Source organism: Equus caballus, chromosome 29 (genome assembly GCF_041296265.1).
Source record: "Equus caballus isolate H_3958 breed thoroughbred chromosome 29, TB-T2T, whole genome shotgun sequence".
NCBI lineage: Eukaryota > Metazoa > Chordata > Mammalia > Perissodactyla > Equidae > Equus > Equus caballus.
In genome coordinates, this window is record NC_091712.1 from 15,267,091 (window position 1) to 15,288,517 (window position 21,427).

General features: G+C 42.4%; 1 protein-coding gene across 50 annotated transcripts in view; it reads left to right on the plus strand.

The window, feature by feature from the left end:
- PARD3 (par-3 family cell polarity regulator) overlaps positions 1-21,427 on the plus strand; it is a 614,608-nt gene that overhangs the window by 427,568 nt on the left and 165,613 nt on the right. For 47 of the 50 annotated variants that reach the window (XM_023631920.2, XM_023631918.2, XM_023631922.2 and 44 more), the window contains one exon: positions 1,715-1,946. In XM_023631920.2, the coding sequence (XP_023487688.1) occupies positions 1,715-1,946 (232 nt within the window). Of the gene's footprint in view, positions 1-1,714; positions 1,947-6,787; positions 6,904-21,427 lie in introns of those variants that run through there. The other 3 variants (XM_023631924.2, XM_070255197.1, XM_023631923.2) reach the window with 1 other exon arrangement.

Sequence of the window (21,427 nt, forward strand, 5' to 3'; positions counted from 1 at the left end):
AAATACGTGCTGTGTGAAGCGGGGAATTGAGCAATCACAAACAGAGTTGATCAAAGAAATGCATGCCGGTCTTGCTCAAGTACAAGTGTACAGAATATAACAGTAGGAAGAGCCCCAGACTGAGAGTGGGCTGGCCCGAACCTCTGTTTCATCAAGAAATAGAAGACTTTGGTCTAAATGACCTCCAAAGTACTTTCTGGATTTAGACATGGTGACATTTTTATTCTTTGGCAATTCCTAGGGTGTGACCTGCTGGGATGGGAAATACATTGGCTCATGTTTTTAACCAAATGTGTCAACAAAAAGAATTCTACACTTTTTTTTTGTATTATGCTAAATAGCTGGCATTTTTTCAAAAACTGTATCACTTGGCTGCGCTCACACCATCATTTGGTAGTCTCTTCTCAGATTCGTGAGGGTTTATAGCAGAACACTAAGATATGGAGATGTCTTAGCTGGTCTTATTATACTCTTGATACTGTGTATTGCTAACGCAAGTGCCCCTTGCTGGTGCAGAGGCAAGACTGAATTTCACTTGAAGCTATATTAACTTGATTTAGAGGTCAGTTCTTTGTGAAAGATTGGAAGAGGCTTAACTCTTCTGTTTGGTTCTGTGTTAGAAAAAGCTCCCAAACGCTGATTCATACTTTATTTGTTGACGCAGAAAAAAAAAATAACCTTAGAATTCAAGGGGTAACCCGAAGCCCCAATAATTCTTATGATATTTGGAAGAAAACCTTAGGCAACCAATCTCAGAAAAGGTTTATGAGAATGGCTATTAATACATGCATGTTTTGTTTCTTTCTTAATATAGAAATTCTTAAAATTCTTTCGGTAGGTGCAAACTTACTCTAGTTACTTGTCCTTCTTTCAAGAAGAAGTTGGGGGTATTGAAATTCCCTTGCACCATATGCTCACTAGGTGTTGGTTCAAAGGACAGAATATTGTCATTACCAAGTATTCCTTTTATCTGCAGAGTTTAGAGGAGTGCGAGCTTATTGATTAACACATTTTCATGGCTCCATCCACCTCTTTCACCTGCCATTGTGTGGCTGGACATGCAAAATTATTTTGGATTAGAACATACAGTAGCATTTGCTTATGATGTTGGCCTTATGTAATGACGATATAAGGAAAAGTTAGAGGGTGTGAAGACCCAGGCTTCTATGTGCAGAAATTACAAATGGACCTATGTGGGAGCCTGAGAAAAGAAGTCCTCATGCTGACATTGGTGTTTTACTAGTGAAATGATGCAGTTTAACAAATTAACGAGGGGCCGGGGTGGACCCAACGTTATCCTTACCCAAGTGGAAAGCAGGTGCTTGGGAAGGGGCTGCTTGTTTTCTTTTCATTTTGCAAATATAGCACACAGGCCCCTTAGGGGTCTGCGCTGTCTGAGGACCCCCAGCAATGCCTGCTCTGTGTCAAGGAGGGTATTACCATGAGTGAATCAGCATCCAGACAGGAAGCTGCTTCTCTCTTACTGCTGGCACATCATCTTCGCATAGGGATGCACATGTGCATAGTAAACACCCACATCACATGTTCCATTCTAATTCTACTCCACAGTAAGCAATATTGCAATCCATGTTGATGGCAGGGCCTTACCGTAGTAGAAAATATGAGAGAGTAAAATCCTCACAAATATTTTGGCCTCCTTCTATTTACTCCTTTGGTTCACTATATTCTTATCTTTTTTTTTTTTCCTTCCAAGTGGAAGAAGACACAGAAGAAAGTTCAAGATCAGGGAGAGAGTCTGTATCCACAGCGAGTGACCAGCCTTCGCACTCTCTGGAGAGACAAATGAATGGAAACCAAGAGAAAGGTGATAAGACTGAGAGGAGAAAGGATAAAACTGGAAAAGAGAAGAAGAAAGAGAGAGAGAAGGAGAAGGAGAAAATGAAAGCCAAGAAGGGAATGCTCAAGGGTTTGGGAGACATGTTCAGGTAAGTCGCCACCACCCCAAACCCTCAGCCCTAAGCACAGCTGAGTGTCAGCTTAACAAAAATGACTCAAAGCACAGATTTGAAAACGTTATCTTTGAGGTCAACCGAAATTCTTTTTAATTTTCAGTCTTAGCTCCTGTGTTTTTGCTTTCTTCATGATTTTACGTGAGTTATTTGAGACCATTTTAGCAGCCTTAAAGGTACTATCTTGCCAACTATGTAAATAAGTGTGGAAAGAAGGGGGAGCAGTCTCTCCTGCTGGGTGTGAAGGTAAAAGAGACAAAGGACCATTAAAGCAGTGTGTGTTCTTTTGTGTGTGTGAACAATGGTTCATTATTTAAATTTAACGTAGAGCTCAAGTTAGTGGTAGCATTTAAAGGTTCATTAATAATAACAAGTCTAATAAAAAATGTTACAAATAGAGCTTCAATTAAGCTGTGTTGATTAATTTAATACTTATTGCTTCAGTCTGTAAAGATTTCATTAAACGTAGTCTCGGGCTGTTTCCTGACAGTTGTTTTTGTGTCCCTAAATTATATTCTAGGATTACTTAGCATATCATTTTTTACAAATCATTGCTATACAATAAAAGTGACAAGTTGTTCAGAAGTTGCACTGAAACTCTCCCGTAAATGTTCATCTAAAGTGATTTATAATATTCAGGTATTTAATGTTAAATATGAAGAATGCTTGATTGTTCCATAAATTAAACCCCTAAACATATCAAGATGATAGTTTAAAATGGAAAACATACAGCATAGCCACTTGACTCTTCCAAAAGTTATTATCCCGCATTATGAATCCCTTCCTTTTAACTTTTTTTAATTGCAAAATGTGAACAAGAGTTTTTATTTTCATAGAATTTCTTGATTTATGATCCTGAGGTTGACCTCAATAACTCAGGGAGTTATAGAGAAGTCAAGCCTCAACGTCGAGGACTCATGGCCCAGCCTTCAGGCTATACAACATAACAGATGTGTTCTGTAGATGTCTGATAAAGTCAAGTGCATGGAGGAAGTAAGCGTGGACCAGATAACACAAAGCCTGGCCTGTCAGCAGCATCAGCTTTAATTTAAATATGGTTGGATTTCCATCTCCAATGCTTCCGGACCTTGGGATTTTCATAGTTCTGCATTAGTGTTTTTCTTGTTTATCTACTGCTCCTTTTGAACGCATTTTCAGTCAGATCATCTCTCTTCATCACGCTCCATGTCCAAGGACAGTTATGGGATGAAATTGCTCTAACTGCCACTTTATTTCAGTTTCTGTGTTGGTCATGGGGCTTTTCATTCCATGTATGCAAACTGACAGCTCATAAACCGGCACCTACATGATGGACAGAAATGAGACTGTTGCCCATCAATTAAAATGTAAGAAATGTGTACAACGGTCTTCTCTAAATTAGAACACATGAAATGGGAGGCAGCCTCCTCTGAGCCTTGCGCATCCGCCTTGTAGCGCAGTCTCCCCCCAGGGGCTCTCATGCAGTCTTATTGAAGCTGAGGGCTTCTTAGTTTCTGTTCATTAGCTAACATTTATCTGATAGATATAGTTTTCTGTTCTTCTCATAGAATGGAAAATAAACTTCTAGTTTGTTTATAAATTATCCGTTATTTTAGTTATAAATTGTTTTTGCTGGAACTTGGGACACCAGAAGAAGAGAGGGCTTATGGTAGAATTATTCTTTTGGAGGCCAGAGGAGTGGTGAGTGGGGGGCGGGGCATGAAGAAATATATATTGTTTCAAAGGAACCTTGAAATGCAGCCCAACCCACCCCGCTTTTTGCTGAAAGTCCTATAAAACACTCTATGATGTTTTCTCTAGATCCAATTCTATAGATTACTACCTATAACTTGTAGTGAAAGCCAGATTTGTGATAAAGAAGTTGATGCATTTATAACTTCCAAAGCCTGTGTATTCTTGAAAATCAACTTCTATGTTTAGGTGCAGTAGCTGAAGGTTTTTTCCTAAAAACTAAGCTCCTGTTCTCCCAGTGTTTAAGAGTAACTATTAACATCACAAATGACCACACTTTTCTGGGTACATGGCATCAACGGTTTGCTAGAGTCAGCCCACGTTGACTTGTGAGAGCCAGTTGTTCAATTTCTAGAAATTTTGCCAACTGGTTGTTAAACAGAGTCATTATTAAAAATTAAATAAGTCCTATAAAAATCAAAGATAATAATACTCAAAATTCGTCACTTCCTAATGATTATATTACATTTTACTGTGACCTCTGCCTTTGAGGTTATTTCCGCTGATGGTATTGGCGTGATGCTGACGCTGTACACTGGCCTGCTACAGCAGTTTTTCCAGCTCTGCCCTCAGTGACATCAGCTGTAGGGGGAGCACTAACACCGTGGGAGTGCATGAATTCCACAAAAGAGAGCTTTTACTCCTAGGAAAGCAACACACCACCACACGGAGGACATAAGTATATCTTTTTTTTTTTTGAGGAAGATTAGCCCTGAGCTAACATCTGCTGCCAATCCTTCTCTTTTTGCTGAGGAAGACTGGCCCTGAGCTAACATCTGTGCCCATCTTCCTCTACTTTATATGTGGGACGCCTACCACAGCGTGGCTTGCCAAGCGGTACCATGTCTGCACCCGGGATCTGAACTAGCACACCCCGGGCCACCGAAGCAGAACGTGAGCACTTAACTACTGTGCCACCAGGCCAGCCCCCATAAATATATCTTATGCAGAGTTGCTATATCTTGTTCTCTTGAACATGGCTGTCTTCTGTCTGATGACAAACTACTGCTCCAGTCCTGTGGGAAATGGTTGAAGCTTGCCAAATTCTCCTTGGAAATGAGGATAGTTTATTAAACATAAAATAAGGTTTTTGTTTTATTGACTATTGGCTCTTAATCTTTCCTTCACACCATTATTAGTCCTTAGTGTTTGAGAAGACTCTTAAAGCATTCTTAGGTTATTCAAAACATTTTTTAACTACCTTCCGTACCTACCGTATTATTTGAGACTAATAAAGTCTCAGGCTGATTCTTTTATATTTTGTTTTTTCTAGTAACATAGAGGAAAATAGTAAGATTTTAAAAGTGGTCTCTTCCTTTCTCTTTGTTCTTTTAAGGAGAATAAGATGTGACTTCCTTGACAGCGTTGCTTTTAAATAGCGTAATCAAAACGTGTGCATGCTTAGATATTCCTCAGAACAATGTGTAAGGAAATTTCAAGCATGCTTGCCTAACGCAGGCCTGAAGTACAAAGCAGAGGGGTGTGTGTGTTTGTGTGTGTGTGTTGTTATGGTTTTGTTTCTGTTTTTTGGTTCAGATAACAGAAAGGCTAAGGGTAAGGGACATTAGATAGTGAGTGTCTAGCTTTCCAGGCATATGAGTTTTTTCTTTTTAGTTGCTTGAAGAAGTAAGTAATGTTTTCCTTCAAAAACAGGCTCACAGGCTTCCCACCATCTCCCTGCCACACACACACACACACACACACACACACACAATTTCTAGTCTTATAGGTTATCTGTGATTTTTGGTTAAATTTCTTGAGGGCCAAGTAGATGGACCGTAGTTTTAAAACCGTACCAGAGGAAATCATGGCACATTTAGCAGGTATTTTCATTCGTTGGTATCCACAGATGACATGGTTTTCTATTTCACATATTGAATAGAAGTTACAAAATGATTTAATTATTGATCAATAGCTCTAGGAAAGAAATTGAGTCACATGAATCCCTCTTCTGTTTATAAATTATGAAGTATATGAAGTGCAAAAGCTGCCTCAATGCAGGTTTTAAATCACAAGTTTAAATCTATACGGAATCAGATAGGAAATGTGGAGTGCTTCATGTTTGCATGAATTTCCCCTTGTACGCGCTGCCTCTTCTTTCGCACATAAACAGCCCCTCTTGGCTTAATTAAAATGGCTTTGTAGCTGAGAAGCCTGTGTGTGCTCGTGGAGCAGGTGACCGTGACTTGTTAGTGTGACCACTCTGTGTGCAGAGTGCAAGCAGAGGGAGGGGCTGAAATGCCACGTCTTTGCGGATGTTTGGTTCTCAGACGCGTGGCTATTCAGATTGAACCCCATAACTGTTCCTGAGAGTTCTGCAATTACATGAAATTGTTGGGTAAGAGGGAACTGAGTCTCTACTTTAGAAGGAGAGAGACCTGTTGTTTAATGTTGTAAATGTGTTCATTTTTTAAAGGAAAGCAACAGCATTATTAAGCAAAATGTTTTTGCCTTAATTTCATTCTCCAAATTGAAATAAACAAGATAATAAAATCCTTTATTTAAGACAATATCCTCAGATCTTAAGCATTTAAAATTATGTATTCCCTTATTTCCAGCCCTGGGTAAGTGCAATTTGATATTGCTTTGCCTGAAAAATTAGAATTGCTATTGTTTGAGTGATACAGAATTGTATGCCCTCGAACATGGAGGGTTCTTAGAAGTGACCTTATTGTGCACGTCTCAGATTTGTTCTGGGCCGTGGTCCGTATGTGATAGCCGAGAGCCTATCACTGTGGAAAGCTAAAGCAAAAGTGATGTTGCAGTGTTACCATTAAAATTGAATCCTCCAATTACATTTAAAGCAATTACCTGGGTCCCTGCAGCATTGTTTTATTCAGTTCTGTAAGAGGAAATAGATAATTTAGTTTGAAACCTTGTTTGGTTGAAATCAGATACACTGCTGTCTTTCCCTTTTTAGAATATAAGAGTTTTCAGAACACAATGAACATGATCAGATTTTAAAGCTTACTGTTGTAGTTTGGATTATGCCATTTAGGCTTTTGAGAGAATAACAAACACAAGTTATTGTTGCTTCCCTTACGTGTCCTTACTAACCGTGTGTCTGTACCGTGTTTCTCGTTTAGCCTTGCCAAACTGAAGCCTGAGAAGAGATGAACAACAAACCAGATTCAAAAATGTCTTGAGAAGCACATATTGCACAGTTGTTTTTTAAAACAAACAATAAATTTACTTTTAATGACTTCTTAGTGGCTGTTGACAAATTTTGTTTACGACATCAGCAGTTTCGATGGTTTAGTAACTTCCATATTAATCGATTTGGGACTTTTTGATCTTGCTTTTAAGCTTGGGGGTTTAAGTTACTGCTTTGAAAAGGCAGAGAAGTGTTTTTTGCTATCATTTTTTTGCCCCTTTTCATAGTGGAAAACCATAGTCCTAGCTGCTGGCGTATTCAGAAATCATCAGCGCACACCAATCATGTGTTAGAATCAGTGCTTTCAAGATTATGTAGAGTACCAGCTGGTTTTGCTGTGTAACACGGTGGCTGGGGACACAGGCAGGTGGGGGGTTGACAGTCCCAGAGCAGTGAGGTGTGTGGGTTGGGATAGTCACCCATCAATTAATGACCAAATGGACCAATTTGAAAGGGACTTTGGGGCAAAATTTAGTCCCTTCATGGGTTGCGCAGTTTAGACAAAAAGTGGGGAGTTAGGAAGATAAATATTTTGTGCTCAGGGATGGTTGAAACAGCAAGTTCTTCTAGTGCAAAAAGTAGGCAGATAGTAAACTCAAGGTTTGCTGAGGCCACAGGGAGTGAGAGCACACATTGTTTTATAAAACTGTTTCTCCAAAGAGTCTGCCTGGCCAAGTGCTGTAATCCCAGATCTGAATGCTAGTGCAGGTACCTTAATTCACAGTCTCTTCATTCTTCATAGCCCTTCAGGATGTCAGACAAAGGTGGTATATAGTTAGCTCTGTTTCCTGAGAATGTTAGAATTACATCCCACTTAAAAATAAATGATGATGAAGAAGAAAGCATTTAATAAAGGCTATTCTGGAATTGCGTGCCTATGAGAAGGTTAAAGTCCGCTTTGACTTGGGAGCAGCCTATAGTCCCACGCTCGCCCCCACCCCTGCTGAGCGAAAGCCCTCACCTGTGTGGTAGGAAGGAGGCACACGTAACAGTGTGTGTGTTCATGTCATGAATAGCAGGCTTGTAGTTTTTTATGACTCGGGCTTAATTGCCCTGTGGATTAATGTGACCAGTTTCATGTTGGCAAAATTAAATGGCATCCTGTGAAACCTGCTGGAGATTAGGGAATGCAGTTAAAATAAATGTGTAGAAAACTGTGCCCATCAACATGAAACACAGGAGTGATACTTCGTAGTGAAAAAGAAAGAACTTGGAAAGAGTGATTTTACATAATCTTGTTTGTCGCCTGGACAGAGAAGAGCTCTGTTTTATAAGTATGTGTACTCAGAGGTTTCCTTGGAATAAATTCCAAATTTGTAAATCCAAAGTACTTAATATATGCTTCTTTTAATTTGAACGGAGACAGAGGTTCCTGTTTTCAACGCAGAAAAATAAGTGTCAGACTGACCTGTTAGCAAAGGCAAGTTCTCGGGTAGCTGAGAGCATATTCCTGGAGAATTCTTCTTTTCCTTGTTAGCAGTTTTGAATAGAGAACCTCTGACATCGACAGCACTGAAGCTGCCTGCGAAGCAAGCCGGAGGAGGCACGAGGCATGACGGCCAGGCCTTTCTGAGACCTTGTCTGACGTCTTTTCCCTAGACCCTCGGCGCATGTAGAATGCAAGTGTCAAGGATGACACCTACTTTATAGTTTCTGTAAAGCAGACCTTTTCGTAAAAGAAATTTTTGACAGTTCTGAGATGCTAAGTCAATTTCACTTCTAGACTGTATAGAAAATGGAATCTTTTTTTTCTGCAATTGATGTGAAAATTGAAGGCTAGTGACTATTCACTCTCTAATCACACAGGGTAAATAAATACTATCACACCACTGAAAAACCTTCGAGAAGACAGTCTCAGCTAATGACATTTACCACAACATACAGTGGAAACATTCCTTCTAAATGTTTTTATTTGTTACCATTAGGGGCTGTATGTCTTTTACATTAAATATAATGGATCAAGTACATGTTGTTCCCAAATGTAGTTTTAGCAAGCGCGTATTATTATGTAAAGGTAATTGTTTGATCCTTTCAAACAGTCTTTTAAAGAATTCACTGGGGAAGTGACCTCTTACATAATTGACTGTTGGATGGCTTTCTTCTGACCTATGTTTAATAATAGCCAATTTAGAAACAAAAGACTAGAATTGGATTAAATTTCATATCAGAGTGAAATAACCATGTCTCTTGTTAACCTTTCTGCTTACATTTTTTTAGGGTGGAAGAGCCACCCATGCTGTAAGCTAAGGCCAAGCCACTGAAGCTGTTCTGACCCTCTCTTGCCTATTCCGGGACAGGGCTTCAGCAAGTCTGTCTCCTCTCTCCCGCTCATCGTGATTGCCTTCTCTCCTAGATCACTCCCTTTGTCCTGTGCTACCTGTTATTTCCTGCATTTTAGAGAAAAGTCTGTCTTCCCTTCCCTTCCAACTACTACCTCATTTCTCTCCTGTTCATCATAGCAAGCCCTTTGATAAATTGGTATTTGCTGTCTTCATGTTCCTGTTCTCTCTTCGCCTCCCTTCAACAGAGCCTTCATGCCCCTTGGCTCCACAGCGTGCTCTCATCTAGGTCACCCATGGCCATCTCAGCGGCGAGTCTTCTCTGCGGCGTTGTTAGCCGCGCCTTGGTCTGCCAGGAGCCTTTGGCACATTGACTTCTGCTCTTCTTTGAGATCGCCCTTACGAGCGTCTCCTCCCTCCTCTCTGCCCACTCCATTGCGGATTCTGTGCCTTGTTCCGTCCCTGAGAGTGGAGCGCCCCAAGCTCAGTCCTTAGTCCCCTTCTCTTTTCCCTTTTCAGTAACACAGAATCTTTGTGTTCTTAGTAAGCAGAGCCCCAGGGCTCCAAGTACAGTCTGTGTGCAGGTGACTCCCAAATTTACGTCTCCTGCCTGGGCGTCTACTTGGAACTCTAGATTTGTAGGTCCTACTCTCTTCTTCACACGAAGCTCAACCAGGCATCCGAGACTTCACATGCTCCCCACTCAGTTCAGGATCTTTTGCCCAGAACTGCTCCTCTGTCTTCTCCTTCTCAAATAATGGCAGCTCTGTGCTTTCAGTGGTTAGATCCAAAACCTTGGAGTAATCCTTGACTCTTGTGTTTTCCTTACACTCCACATTCAGTTTGTTAATGCACAAAAGCAAAAGCCCATTTGATCTGTTTTTAGCGCACGTCTCTAACCTGGTACCTTTCAGACCCACATCTTCTCTCCTGGGTTTTGGCAATAGTCCTCCGCCTACTCTCCCTGCTTCCACCCTCCTTCCCTACACTGTATTCTTAACCCCAGAGCTGGACGACACGTTATTTCTCTCCTCTATTCAACCCCCAGTAGCCTTGCAAGTCACTCAGAAGGAAAACCGAAATCCTTAGAGTCACCTGCTGGACCTGCAGGATTTGCGCCCTGCCCTCCCCCCACGCCCACCATTCCTTCTGCTCTTTCCTTTGCTGACTTCACTCTGGCTGCACTCGCCTCTCTACCCTGAGCTGCTGGGTCCGCTAGAGCCTTTGTCTTTGCTCATCCTTCTAACTGGAATAAGCTTTGCTTAGATACCCACCGGTGGGGTCACTCTTGCAGCTTTATCATCCTTATCAAGCATCAGTCTTTCACGGGGACTGTCCAGCGTTGCACACTGTGCTCCCTCCCACCGTGACAGCTCCTATCCCCCTTTTGGGCATTATTTTTCTGCTTTGCACTTACTGCCAGCTAAGGTGTGATCTGTTTCACTTGGCTTAATAATAAATTGACAGTGGCATGCAGCTAACCCTTTTCTCCCTGCCGTGTCTCTAGCAGACTGCCTGGTGCACAGTCAGTGCCCAGTACCTGTAGCAGATGCTGGCTTGCCCCTGTCCTTTCAGTGCATCCCCCCACTTCCAGTGGCCAGTCTCTGCTTCTGTGCCTGAGGCCTCTCTGAAGCCTTGGAAGGAAGCCCTGCTTCTCTGTGAGAACTGCCAGAAGTATCTTGGAATAACGCCTCCTCAGAGCAGCCTTCACCCTACAAGCTGAGAAAGCCAGTGTGAAAGTACTCCAGTCCCCATGGCCCTTGGGTAGAACACTTAGGGCTAAGTCTATACCCTTAGCCCTGAAAATGTGGTCCCAGACCGGGAGCGTGGCAGGACCTGGGAGCCTGTCAGAAATGCAGAATCGCAGGCCCCACCCAGACCTACTGACATCGGAATCTGCAGTTTAATAGCCCTCGAGCCCCCGTGCACGTCACAGGCCGAGAGGCCCTGCAGTCCCTTCTCCCCGCTCCCAGAGTTTGCCTGCGGGATTGAGCTCTCCTTGCCCACCGTGGTAACAGGCTTGAGAGCACTCTTTCTAGGCTGCCTTTCCTTCCCTCTATCACATCTCTGCTTCTCCACCAGTATTCCAGCAGCTTCCATTAAACCGCTGTCCCGAATCCTTATCTCAGGATCTGCTTCTGGTGAAATCCAGACTAAGATGATAAATGTTTGTTGAATGAATGAATAAATAAATAAAAATTTCTAGAGTCAGTAGTGACTGTGTATGTGAGGAATTTCTACCTGGGGTAGTTTTGCAAGTTATGACAGGCGATCACACCAGGACAGTGCTAGTGTTTGTTCCCATTTCTGGAAGGTGACGTCACTGCCAGAGTCTGCCTGTGACTGAGGGGATGGGCCCTGGAGAACAGGCCTTTTCACGCTCCGTGGATTTACAGCTTGTTCTTTGCTTTGTCGTGGAAGTTACCATTTTCTCTGCTCTTAGTAGCCGTAAATGATTTACGTATTTCCTATTACATCAGACTTGCAAAAAAGATGACATGATTTCCAAATTAAATCCTCCATGGTGGGCAGTCCCCAACCTTCGGGCTGGGGTTTGCAGTTGACGGGTCATGGATTCAAGCAAGGAGTAAATGTTAAAATTGCCCTGTTTAGTGTCTTCCTAAGCCTCAAAATGTCAGGCTCCACATGGCTAAGATTCTATCCCTAAGAGAAATCAGAGCCTTGGTCTCACTCCCCGCAGGCTTTGTGAGTGGCTGCTGCAGACTCGAGCTGGGGAGACGCCTCCTGCCCTCTGAAGGCCACGCCTGGCGGCTCACAGACTGCCTCACCCACAGGTGGCGCTCCGGAGCTTTCTCTTTCTTCCCACAGCCTGGTGTGGACGCTCGCTGAGCACCTGGGGCCCGGCCTGCTTCTGGGGCTGGAATCTTCCTGATTCTTCAGTGAGGTGTGCCTTGACCTCATCTCCTTAGTTTCTCCTTCCATAAAATCTATAATGCTTATAACTTACATTTCTTCTATATTGAAAGTACTGTTTCTCTCTCTTTGGTTATGTAACAATTCCAGCCTTTCAAAAAAGAAAATAAAGGAACAACTTTACATTCTCTGTCCACACGAAGAAACAGAGACTTTGAACTGAACTGAACTAACACAGATTGGCTGCAGAATATCCCTACTTTCTGCATTAAGGCTTCTCCATGTCTGCTCCTCCAGCTTACTTCGAGGGCTATCCATGAGCACTTCTGAGCCCACGTTTCTGATTTTATTGAGTAATATGCTGGTCCTTATGACTTCCCTAGGGAGAAAAGCATCCCTCATGTAGCAGACTTCCACTAGTGCTACGCTAGCAGCTAGTGTTCATTGAATGTTGGTACTGGGGAACAGTCTGCCAAGAACCATATTTTTAATAACCCATTTAATCCTCATAATAACCCTATAAGGTGGGTGCTCTTTTTAGCCCCATTTTATGGGTGAAGAAACTAAACACAAGGGTTTGGAGAGGAAAACTAATTACCAAGGTCACACTGTGGTCATGTGGCAAAGCCACAGTGAATCTAGCTCTGGGTTCAGAACACTGGTCTGCCCCAAGGCCATGTCCCTCCCCACTCTGCTGGACCGATGGAGCTTTCTTAGCCTCTCCCGGTGTGTTCACCTGCCCCCAGACCTGCCCGGGAGCCAAGGTTGCTGTGGAGTTAACCATGTGATGTGGACTGCTGCTGTGTGATATGAACAAATGCACATCCTTGTTGCTCGCTGGGAATGGGGAGTTAGTATCTTTTGAACCTGACTTTTCATTTTTTGTCCCTGTTTAATTTCTGCAGCTTTCTCCGTCTATGGTCCTTTCTGTCCCCAAAATAATTCTTAAGGACTCAGGAATTTTTTTAATTAATTTAATTTTTAGTTAAAAAATTACCAGCTGCCACATCCCCTCCCCCACAACTGATCCTCACATCCGTCTATACTGTATCAGGAACACCAATGAGGATGATTAAACAAGGCTGACTTTCCTCTTGCTCTTTGCTTTCAAGATGGCCAAGTAGTCCTATAAATGCTGACTCCTTTCCTGTTTTTATGCCTCGTTTTCCCCTCCCTTTCTACAAACCTTCTTGTACCTCAGACCTTGCCCCACCACTCCTGCTTCTTTATTTTCCCCATTAAGATAACCATGAGGCCATTCTTCTTTTCCTCAGAATAAGTTCACCGTCTTCTCTTTCTCTACTGATCCTCTGTGTCGCCCACGTCGTCTTCTCACTTTAGCCGCCACCCTGTCAGCGCCTCCAGATCAGCAAGTTTGCCTGACCCTTGCATGTGCCTCAGAGACACGGCTCAGCTCTTAGGGTCCTGCCCTTGGGAGACTGTTCAGGCTCGGGGTCGCCTGCCTCTCGGCCTCCTCTGCCCATTGCGTCCATCTGGGACCCCCCAACCTGGCCTAGGTAAATTTCCACCTCTGCTTGTAGGGAAATTGCTTCTTATCTAGTTCCTGCTTTTATCACTGATTTTAGGCATTAGGGAAAACATCTCAAGTTTACTTTTCAATTCCTAGAATTTCAGGTTTCTCTCCTTTTTAATTTTGTCCCCTTTTAGAATATAGTGCTAAAAACATTTTTTAATTGAGAAAATGGTAGCATCTGCTTAATTTATGTCAGTACTGGTTGATTCTGGCACAGTTTTAAGCAAGTAAACCTTAGATCGAGTGTAGATAGGTACTCTGACAGGACGGGACATTTCTGTTGGTGTCCTTCTAGAGCACAGCACAGCCAGTTGCCTGATGGCACTTAGCACACAGAGCGCAGAGATAGTCATTGATGCGTGGCGCTATCTGCTGCACACCTGAGTTGTCGTGGGCACACAGGGGAAAGGTGATTGCCCTGAAATAGACTTGGTGTGTTGTGTCTCAACACTCGGGTAAGTACAAATGAGCAGTGAGCTCCGGATGGGCAATCCGATTTCAGCACTTAATGATGAGCGCCCTACAGAGATTAACCTTCACTGCTCCTTTGCAAATTGGCGGGTGAGAGCTGTGGACCTGGAGCCAAAGAAATCTACAGCTTGTGCAGTGTAGCCTGAGGGAGAGTGTTCCCTGGAGAGGTGCTTCTGGCAGGGAAGGCCGGTTCCCTGGTGAGGGGCTGAGCGTGGGCTTCTGGCCCTGATTCCTTCTCCAGGAACAGCTCCATTCTCCTCCCATGTCAAGTCTGCTCCTCTCCCCCTGTCAGCAGTCGTGTTGTGTGAGTCAGCACAGTAGGTCTATGCCTCTACATGCCTTCCGTGAAGAATCACCTGGGTGGTGAAAGAAATCCTGGTAAAATACTCACCTGGCAAAAATTGTTTCTAACGATGAGCAGGTAGATTTTTTCAAGTCTGGTTATGGAGTGTATATGATCTTCTGGTAATTGTGAGGTAAAACCATTAATTCATACATCCAACAAATATTTACTGGAGGTACTTTATGCTAGGCATGATGCTGGGTGTGAGGGATTTAGTGGTGGCTGTAACTGAGAGAAGACAGGCCCTTAGGAGTTACGTCCCGCTACATGGCCCTTGAGAAACGGGCTGTGGGAATGGTCGTGGGAGCCTACGGCAAGTGGCCTAGCCCAGACTAGGAGTCCGAGTCAGCCTCCCTCCTGAAGATGGCATTAAAGCTGAGACCCACAAGATGTTATGAGGTCTCTATCTGAAGGAGCTTTTGGGGAAAAGCAATATTTTGCATCAGTGCAATTCAAGCTCTTTTGCTATGATCTGCAGTAAGAAATACATTCCACTTTGCAGCCCACTGTACACATATGGACACAAATAATGCAGACAAACGTTTCACAAAGTGATACTTGCCCTTCCTCTGTGTGACGAGCTCCGGTGCACGTTGCTGAGAGGCAGCAGAGGAGAGTGGGTGAGGGCTGACGTCCAAATCCCGGCGGCCTTGTGTTTGGGGCAAGTTACTTAAGCTCTCTGTGCTTACTTTTCTCAGTTGTAAAGTATGGATAATAATGGTACCCACCTCACAGGGTAGTTTCGAAGCTGGAAGGATTTAGTAAATAATGGAGCACTTTAGAACCCTTCCTGTACAAATGCACTATGGAAACGTTGGCTGCTGTAGTTACTATTATTAATCTGTAGTTCATTTAAAAAAAATGCCAGGTGAGTCTCACCAAATCAGTTTTACATCTTTAATGGGTTGCAGCACACAATTTGAAAAATACTGTTTAGATAGTGGGAATTTTCCAGGTTTGTGAAGGGGAGCCTGGAGGTGTGGGGGCAGGGAGGCCTCTTATAAGGGACCCAGGATGAGTTTGGACCTTATCCTAAGGACACCAGGAGGCCATTCAAGAGAACGGCTTGATAAAATGTACATTTTTCAGAAAATTAAAAGGTTATATAACCACAGTGTGTAGAGTGAACTGAAGGGCTGAACCAGAGTGAACGCCGGGAACTCTATTGGTAAAAATAGCTGTGGTAAAAATCGTGGCCAGAGATGGTGGTGACCGTGGCGACAGAGATACAATATCTATTTTTCAGGAGGAATCTAGGAGACTTGGTTATTTGTTCAGATGCAAAAAATGAAAGAGAACATATAGTAAGAAATAATTCCCACGATTTTGGCCTGATCAACTGGGAGGATAGGCACACACTGACGAGAGAACGCTGGAGGAGGATCCTGTCTGGAGGAAACGTGACATGTTGCGTCTGACTTTTACTTGTCTGTGATGTTCCAAGTGGGAGGTGACTGGGGGGGCAGCTGCAGGGAAGGGGCTGGCAATGTAGAGATTTGGAAGTCAGAGACATGGGAGGTGATGCTTGAAGCCATGGCCGTGTCGGGGGAGGGCTGTCTGGGAAGTGTGTGTGCAAGGAGGGAGAGCAGGCGGAGGCCCGAGTTCTGAGGACCCTTCCCACATTGGAGGCAGCTCAGGGTGGGAGTGGAGTGGTGGAAGGAGATGTTGGTGACGAAGGAGGGGCCGCTGCAGAGAGAGGAGGAAAACCAGAATATTATGGCCATCAAAGCCAAGGCAAGAGTGTGGGTTTTTGTTAGTAATTAGAAGCATGTGGTCAACAGCGTTCCTGCTGAGGGGTCAAAAGTACTCCTGGCCTTGGCTGCATGGGAATTACTAACGTCAGTAAATGTTACTGGACGGATGTTGAATGGTCACCCATTGTTACGTGCTATACGTTACTGTTTCTGTATGATCCATTATGGACAGAATCTCCTGATGCTGATGCTTGTTCCAAGTTAGGATGTCATATGTTAATCCCTGCTTTACGAAGCAAAGCTCTTTTTTGCCAACAGTCTCTCCACAAACAGAAAAACTTGTGCCAGATTTCCATATTTTCGAGTAATAGAAATGACATTTTAAGTGGCATATTAATCCCAATTGCAGATTTTCTCAAAGGATTGTAGAAATTAGAATATGAGGAATTAATTTTTTTAAAACATAAATTACTACCAAAATATGACTTGGAGGAAAAATAAACATCGATGGGTTTTGTTGACTTTGGGATCACTTCTTACCTTCAGTGGTGAGAGTCTGTCATCCCCTCTCTCTGTTTCTCTTTTCTCTTCTGTGTTGGCGGCTGGGGTTCTGCTGAGCACATGACCAGAGCAGTGTGCACCCTGATGGCATCAGCTTCTCTAAATTATAATAGTATCTTCCTTCCAATTTTCTCTCATGTTTACAAAACATGAGGTCAGTTAAATAGCTTGTTTCATCAAAGTGCCAGCTTTAAAATTACCTTCTTTTGAAAGCCCTCCCTCCTTTTTTTTTTTTTTAATATTGTGACATTTAACCATTATAACACATAATCCGGAGTCTTCACTCTGTACTTACATACATTTTCAGACTTTGTTTTCCCAGGGCCTATTTTCCTGAGACTTATGAGAGCTTCCATTCCCATGGCTTCAAAAAAGTGGAATAAACTGCCATTTGCAGATATCTTTGTTTTTCAAGGCAACACTTTTCATCTTTTATGTTCTATCCAAGGGGATATACAGTTTTGGATATATTCAAACTATGAATGCTTTATATAGACTATTGAAATTGCCCTATTGAGCATGCCCATTGTTTGAGTGTGTTGGCCTTTTCTGAAGGGTTCCTGGCTGTGTTCTGCCTATATGCACCATTTTTTAAAACCTTTTTATTATTTTTACATGCATTTTTAATATCATGAATCATTCTATGTATTATGCACTTTATAGTCATTGTTGCATTCAGAGATAATTCAACTAGATTTTTTTCTGGAAATATATTTCTCAGAAAAGCGTAGAATTATATGCATTTCCTGCTGTGATACAATTTTGGTTTCTTTTATATTTTCAATAATAAAATATTGTAAACTAAGTATTAGTTTTTAAAAAAGTAGAAAATGTACCTAGTTACCTATTTCTTGGTCCTAGTTAGATACCATTACAATCTTTAAATGGCTTACTACTAAGATTTTAGATCCACCTTCTCAATTTTAGTGAACAAATAGAAAAAATTCATATAACATTTTTCCTGTGAAACTCTTTTGGCAAGGTCCCATATTTAAATATAGTTTCATCCATACGAGACTTAACATCTTTATTGTCAAAGTTCTATATTTTTACTCTCAGAGAATACTTATGGCTGTTTAGTCTGACAAAACTTTTTTGAACACTTTTTCTGGTGAGGTAGAAGTTATGTAATTCACTAAAGGAGAATTTTCATACTATTTCCAGTTAGTCTGGTCAGTAATGGAAAAGGACATTTTCTTTTAGAAGTGTCCTCTACTTTCTGTGTACAAGCAGCTGATAGGCACCATCTAATTAGAGAGAAACAGTTATTAACAGCCAAAATAATAGAAAGTATATGAAGCCGTCTCTGCTCACCCACTGGAGAGTACCCAAATAGCATCGGAAACAATGAGGAGAAAATGAAAATCATTTCTGAGTCACGGAATGCCGTTTTCTTACTGAAAGTCTTTGTCAGCTGGAAGGGCAGCATTGGCCTGAATAGATGGGGCTTCTTTTTGGTGGTTATTTTCAGTTGTCTCAATTAGTTCTGCTCTTAAACTCTTGGAAGGCTGTTGGCCACCGTGGGTTGACTTTGAGGGTAGCATCTTGAGGGGAAAATTAGTTGCTGGAACTAATTGGTAAGACTGAACCACTGAGGTATTGAAAGATGGGATCGTTTACGAAGATGTTACAAAGAATATATTCTCCTTTTCTCTGGGAAGCCAAATACATGAAAGGAAACACTCCTTCTTATCCCCATGATTTTAAAATCTGTGAGAAATTGTTTTGGTTGTAACCGTGGTTTAAAGAAGACAGGGCTTATTTTTCTCTAGTTTAAAAGAAGTCTGGAGACTGGCAGTCAGGGCTTGTGCGGTGGCCCCAGTGTCAGGAGTGTTACTACCTCCTTTTTATTTAGCCATCCTTAATGCGTATTTCTTTATTTTTTTTAATTTTGGCAAGATACACATAACATTTGCCATCTTAATCATTTTTAAGTGTACTATTCAGTGGCGTTAGTACATTCACACGTTTGTGCAACCATCACCACTATCCATCTCCAGAACTCTTCATTTTGTGGAGCTGAAACTCTCTACCCTTTAAACACTAAACCCATTTCCCCCTCCCCATCCCTAGCAACCACCATTCTGCTTGCTGTCTCTCAGAATTTGACTACTCTAGGTACTTCATGTAAGTGGAATCATACAGTATTTATCTTTTTGTCACTGGCTTATTCCACTTAGCATAATGTCCTCAAGGTTCATCCATGTTGTGGTAAATGTCAGAATTTCCTTCCCTTTTAAGGCTGAATAATACTCCATTGTATGTATATACCATATCTTGTTTTATCCATTCATCCATCAATGGACATTTAATTTAATTCCTCCTTTTGGCTATGGTGAATAATGCCACTATGAACATTAGTGTCTGAACATGTATTTCTATCCTCACTGTCACTTCCTGGTTACAGCTCTAGCCATCTTAGAATTCTAAGGAGGAAGAAACAGGAAGGGGAAAAGGCAACTTCTAGTGGAGTCAGCCCTCTTTCTAAGGATCTTTGCCAGAAGTCCCATCATCAATTTCTATGAGCCAGAAATGAGGAATAATAATGATAATAAAAAATTCAATATTTATTGAGTGCTTATATGTGCCAAGACACAGTGAATGTATAATTCATTTAATTCTCAAAATAAACCTATGAGGGTGGTTGCATTTTATCAAAGATGAGACTGAGGTGCAAAGTGGTTAAGTGGATTGTCCAGCATAGGGAGTCACATGGCTGTGCGTCACATAGATACTAAGAGGCAAAGCTGGACTTTGACCCAGGAATCCAGCCCCAGTGTTTGTGCTCTTAACTACTGTCTTCTACTGTCTTCTGTTCCTGTTTTCAAAGGAGGCTGGGGCAAGTAGTTTTATCTACTAGGAATATTTCCTCTCCCTACCAAGTCAGGGTAGCACTGAGGAGGAAGAGGAGAATGGATTTTGGGTAGGCGACCAGCAGCACCTGCCGTGGAGTGGCCATGTGAAGTAACATGAAGAACCTAAGTGAGGTCAGTCTAAGAGGGAGAAGAGTGTCCGGCAGTGGAAGGCATTTAGGGTTCAGGGTCCAAGCCCTCTCTCCCCAGCCCAGCCCCACCACCCACGGCGCTTAACCCGTCAGCCTCGCATCCTCATCTCTACTTTCTTCACATTTCGTTTTAAGAACTAAATGAAAAAGTGTGTATAGAAAGCTTTTGAAATTCGAAGGTGCTGTACATCTGTCAGCTCACCTTGGGTTCTTATCTCATGAGCTTTTCTCCCCTCAGAATAATTATTCCTTCATCAGATTCTAGATAGATATTCTGAGTGCATTTGCTAAAAAAGATGTATGGGTTATTTCTATATTGGGCATAAAAATATATGTATCATAAATATATATATATATTACTGTCCTCCATGAAGTGAGGTTTGCTAATCCACCATAATTACACACACTGGTTTAGATCAGACAGTTTCAAACTTCAGCCAAGAAAAAGCAGCATAATGATATCCTATAAACGCAACCGTAACCCGGGAGGCTTGGGAATTTCAACTGATATTAGTGGCATTGGCTCCGGTTCCAGGACGATTTATTGGACAAACACGGTACACTCGTATGAAGTTCTGCTCTTGGCTTGTGTGGAGCCTCAGACCACACAGCAGGCTGTGCAGACGTGACAGTGCTTAGGAGACAGAAACGAGTGGGGATGAGAGGAACTCCGGGCCTCAGCACAAATCAACAAGTTCTGCCTGTGAACGCTTGTTGAACTGTTTAGTCAAATAAGAAAAATGTGGTGGTTTGCCATTTGTCGAATTTCTTGTTCCCCTTCATATGAGGGCGTGCTGATTCAAGATGAGATGCTGAACCTCTCCTCGTTCTAAGCTCTTGTCACTCCATCGCTGAAACCATTCCACAATTTCAGATCCTAGTTACCAGCTGGTTCTTAACCACGGTTGAGTCATAAAGAATATGCAGTGCTGTGCACCCTGGTAGAGTGACACTGCAGCACAAAAGAGTAAAGAATCTTTTCTGGAAAAGAGCCATTGCCATTCTTTGATGTCACATGATTATCTTCTGTGTGGGTTAAACTCGCCAGCACCCTGGTGTCCTGCAAGACTGACTTTAACCAAATATGTGACCTATAGTCCCTTCTTCTTTAAGAGGGTGGTGTGACTCAGGTAGACAGTGGGTGTTGGCATAGAGGCCTGGGGAGCCGGCTGCCTCCCTGGGGACCTGCTTGCTCTGCCCTGTTCTAAAAATTAGGTGTGGCCTCCAGCTCTCGGCGCTTTGCCCGCAGAGCCCACTACTGGGCCTTAAAAAGCATGTCAGCCCCTTAATGTTAGATCTGAATATGCAAATCAACGGAAAGATAAAAAATGAAAATCTATGCTTCTTAATTTACTCTGTAGAGAGCATTCTCTAAGAAATGTGAATCAACAGAAATTGTTTCCTATCATCGACAGAAAAAAGTGCTGACTGACACCTTAACTTTACAGATAATGAGATCTTTGGGGAACTTTTAATCTTTCAAAGTTTCCAGGAGCCACACGGAGAGTCTGTCCCCCTCCCTCCCCCAGACTTCGGTGACCATGTTATCTGTCTTGTTTGGTCACTTTCATCTGCTCCATAAACATATAAGGATAACTTACTTGAGGGTGTTTCAGCTGTGCCTGTAACTAGGGCTCTCCTGTCAGTAGTTAAGATGTTAAATTTGAATCTCAATGCATATGTAATTGAGGGTGAATATTTCTAACTCAAAAAAGATACCCTGAAATCGTGTATGCTGTTTGCATTAACTCATAAGCATTTGCAACCTGGATGCTGATTTGAGTATCAGATAGGCTGATAGTAACAGAAATT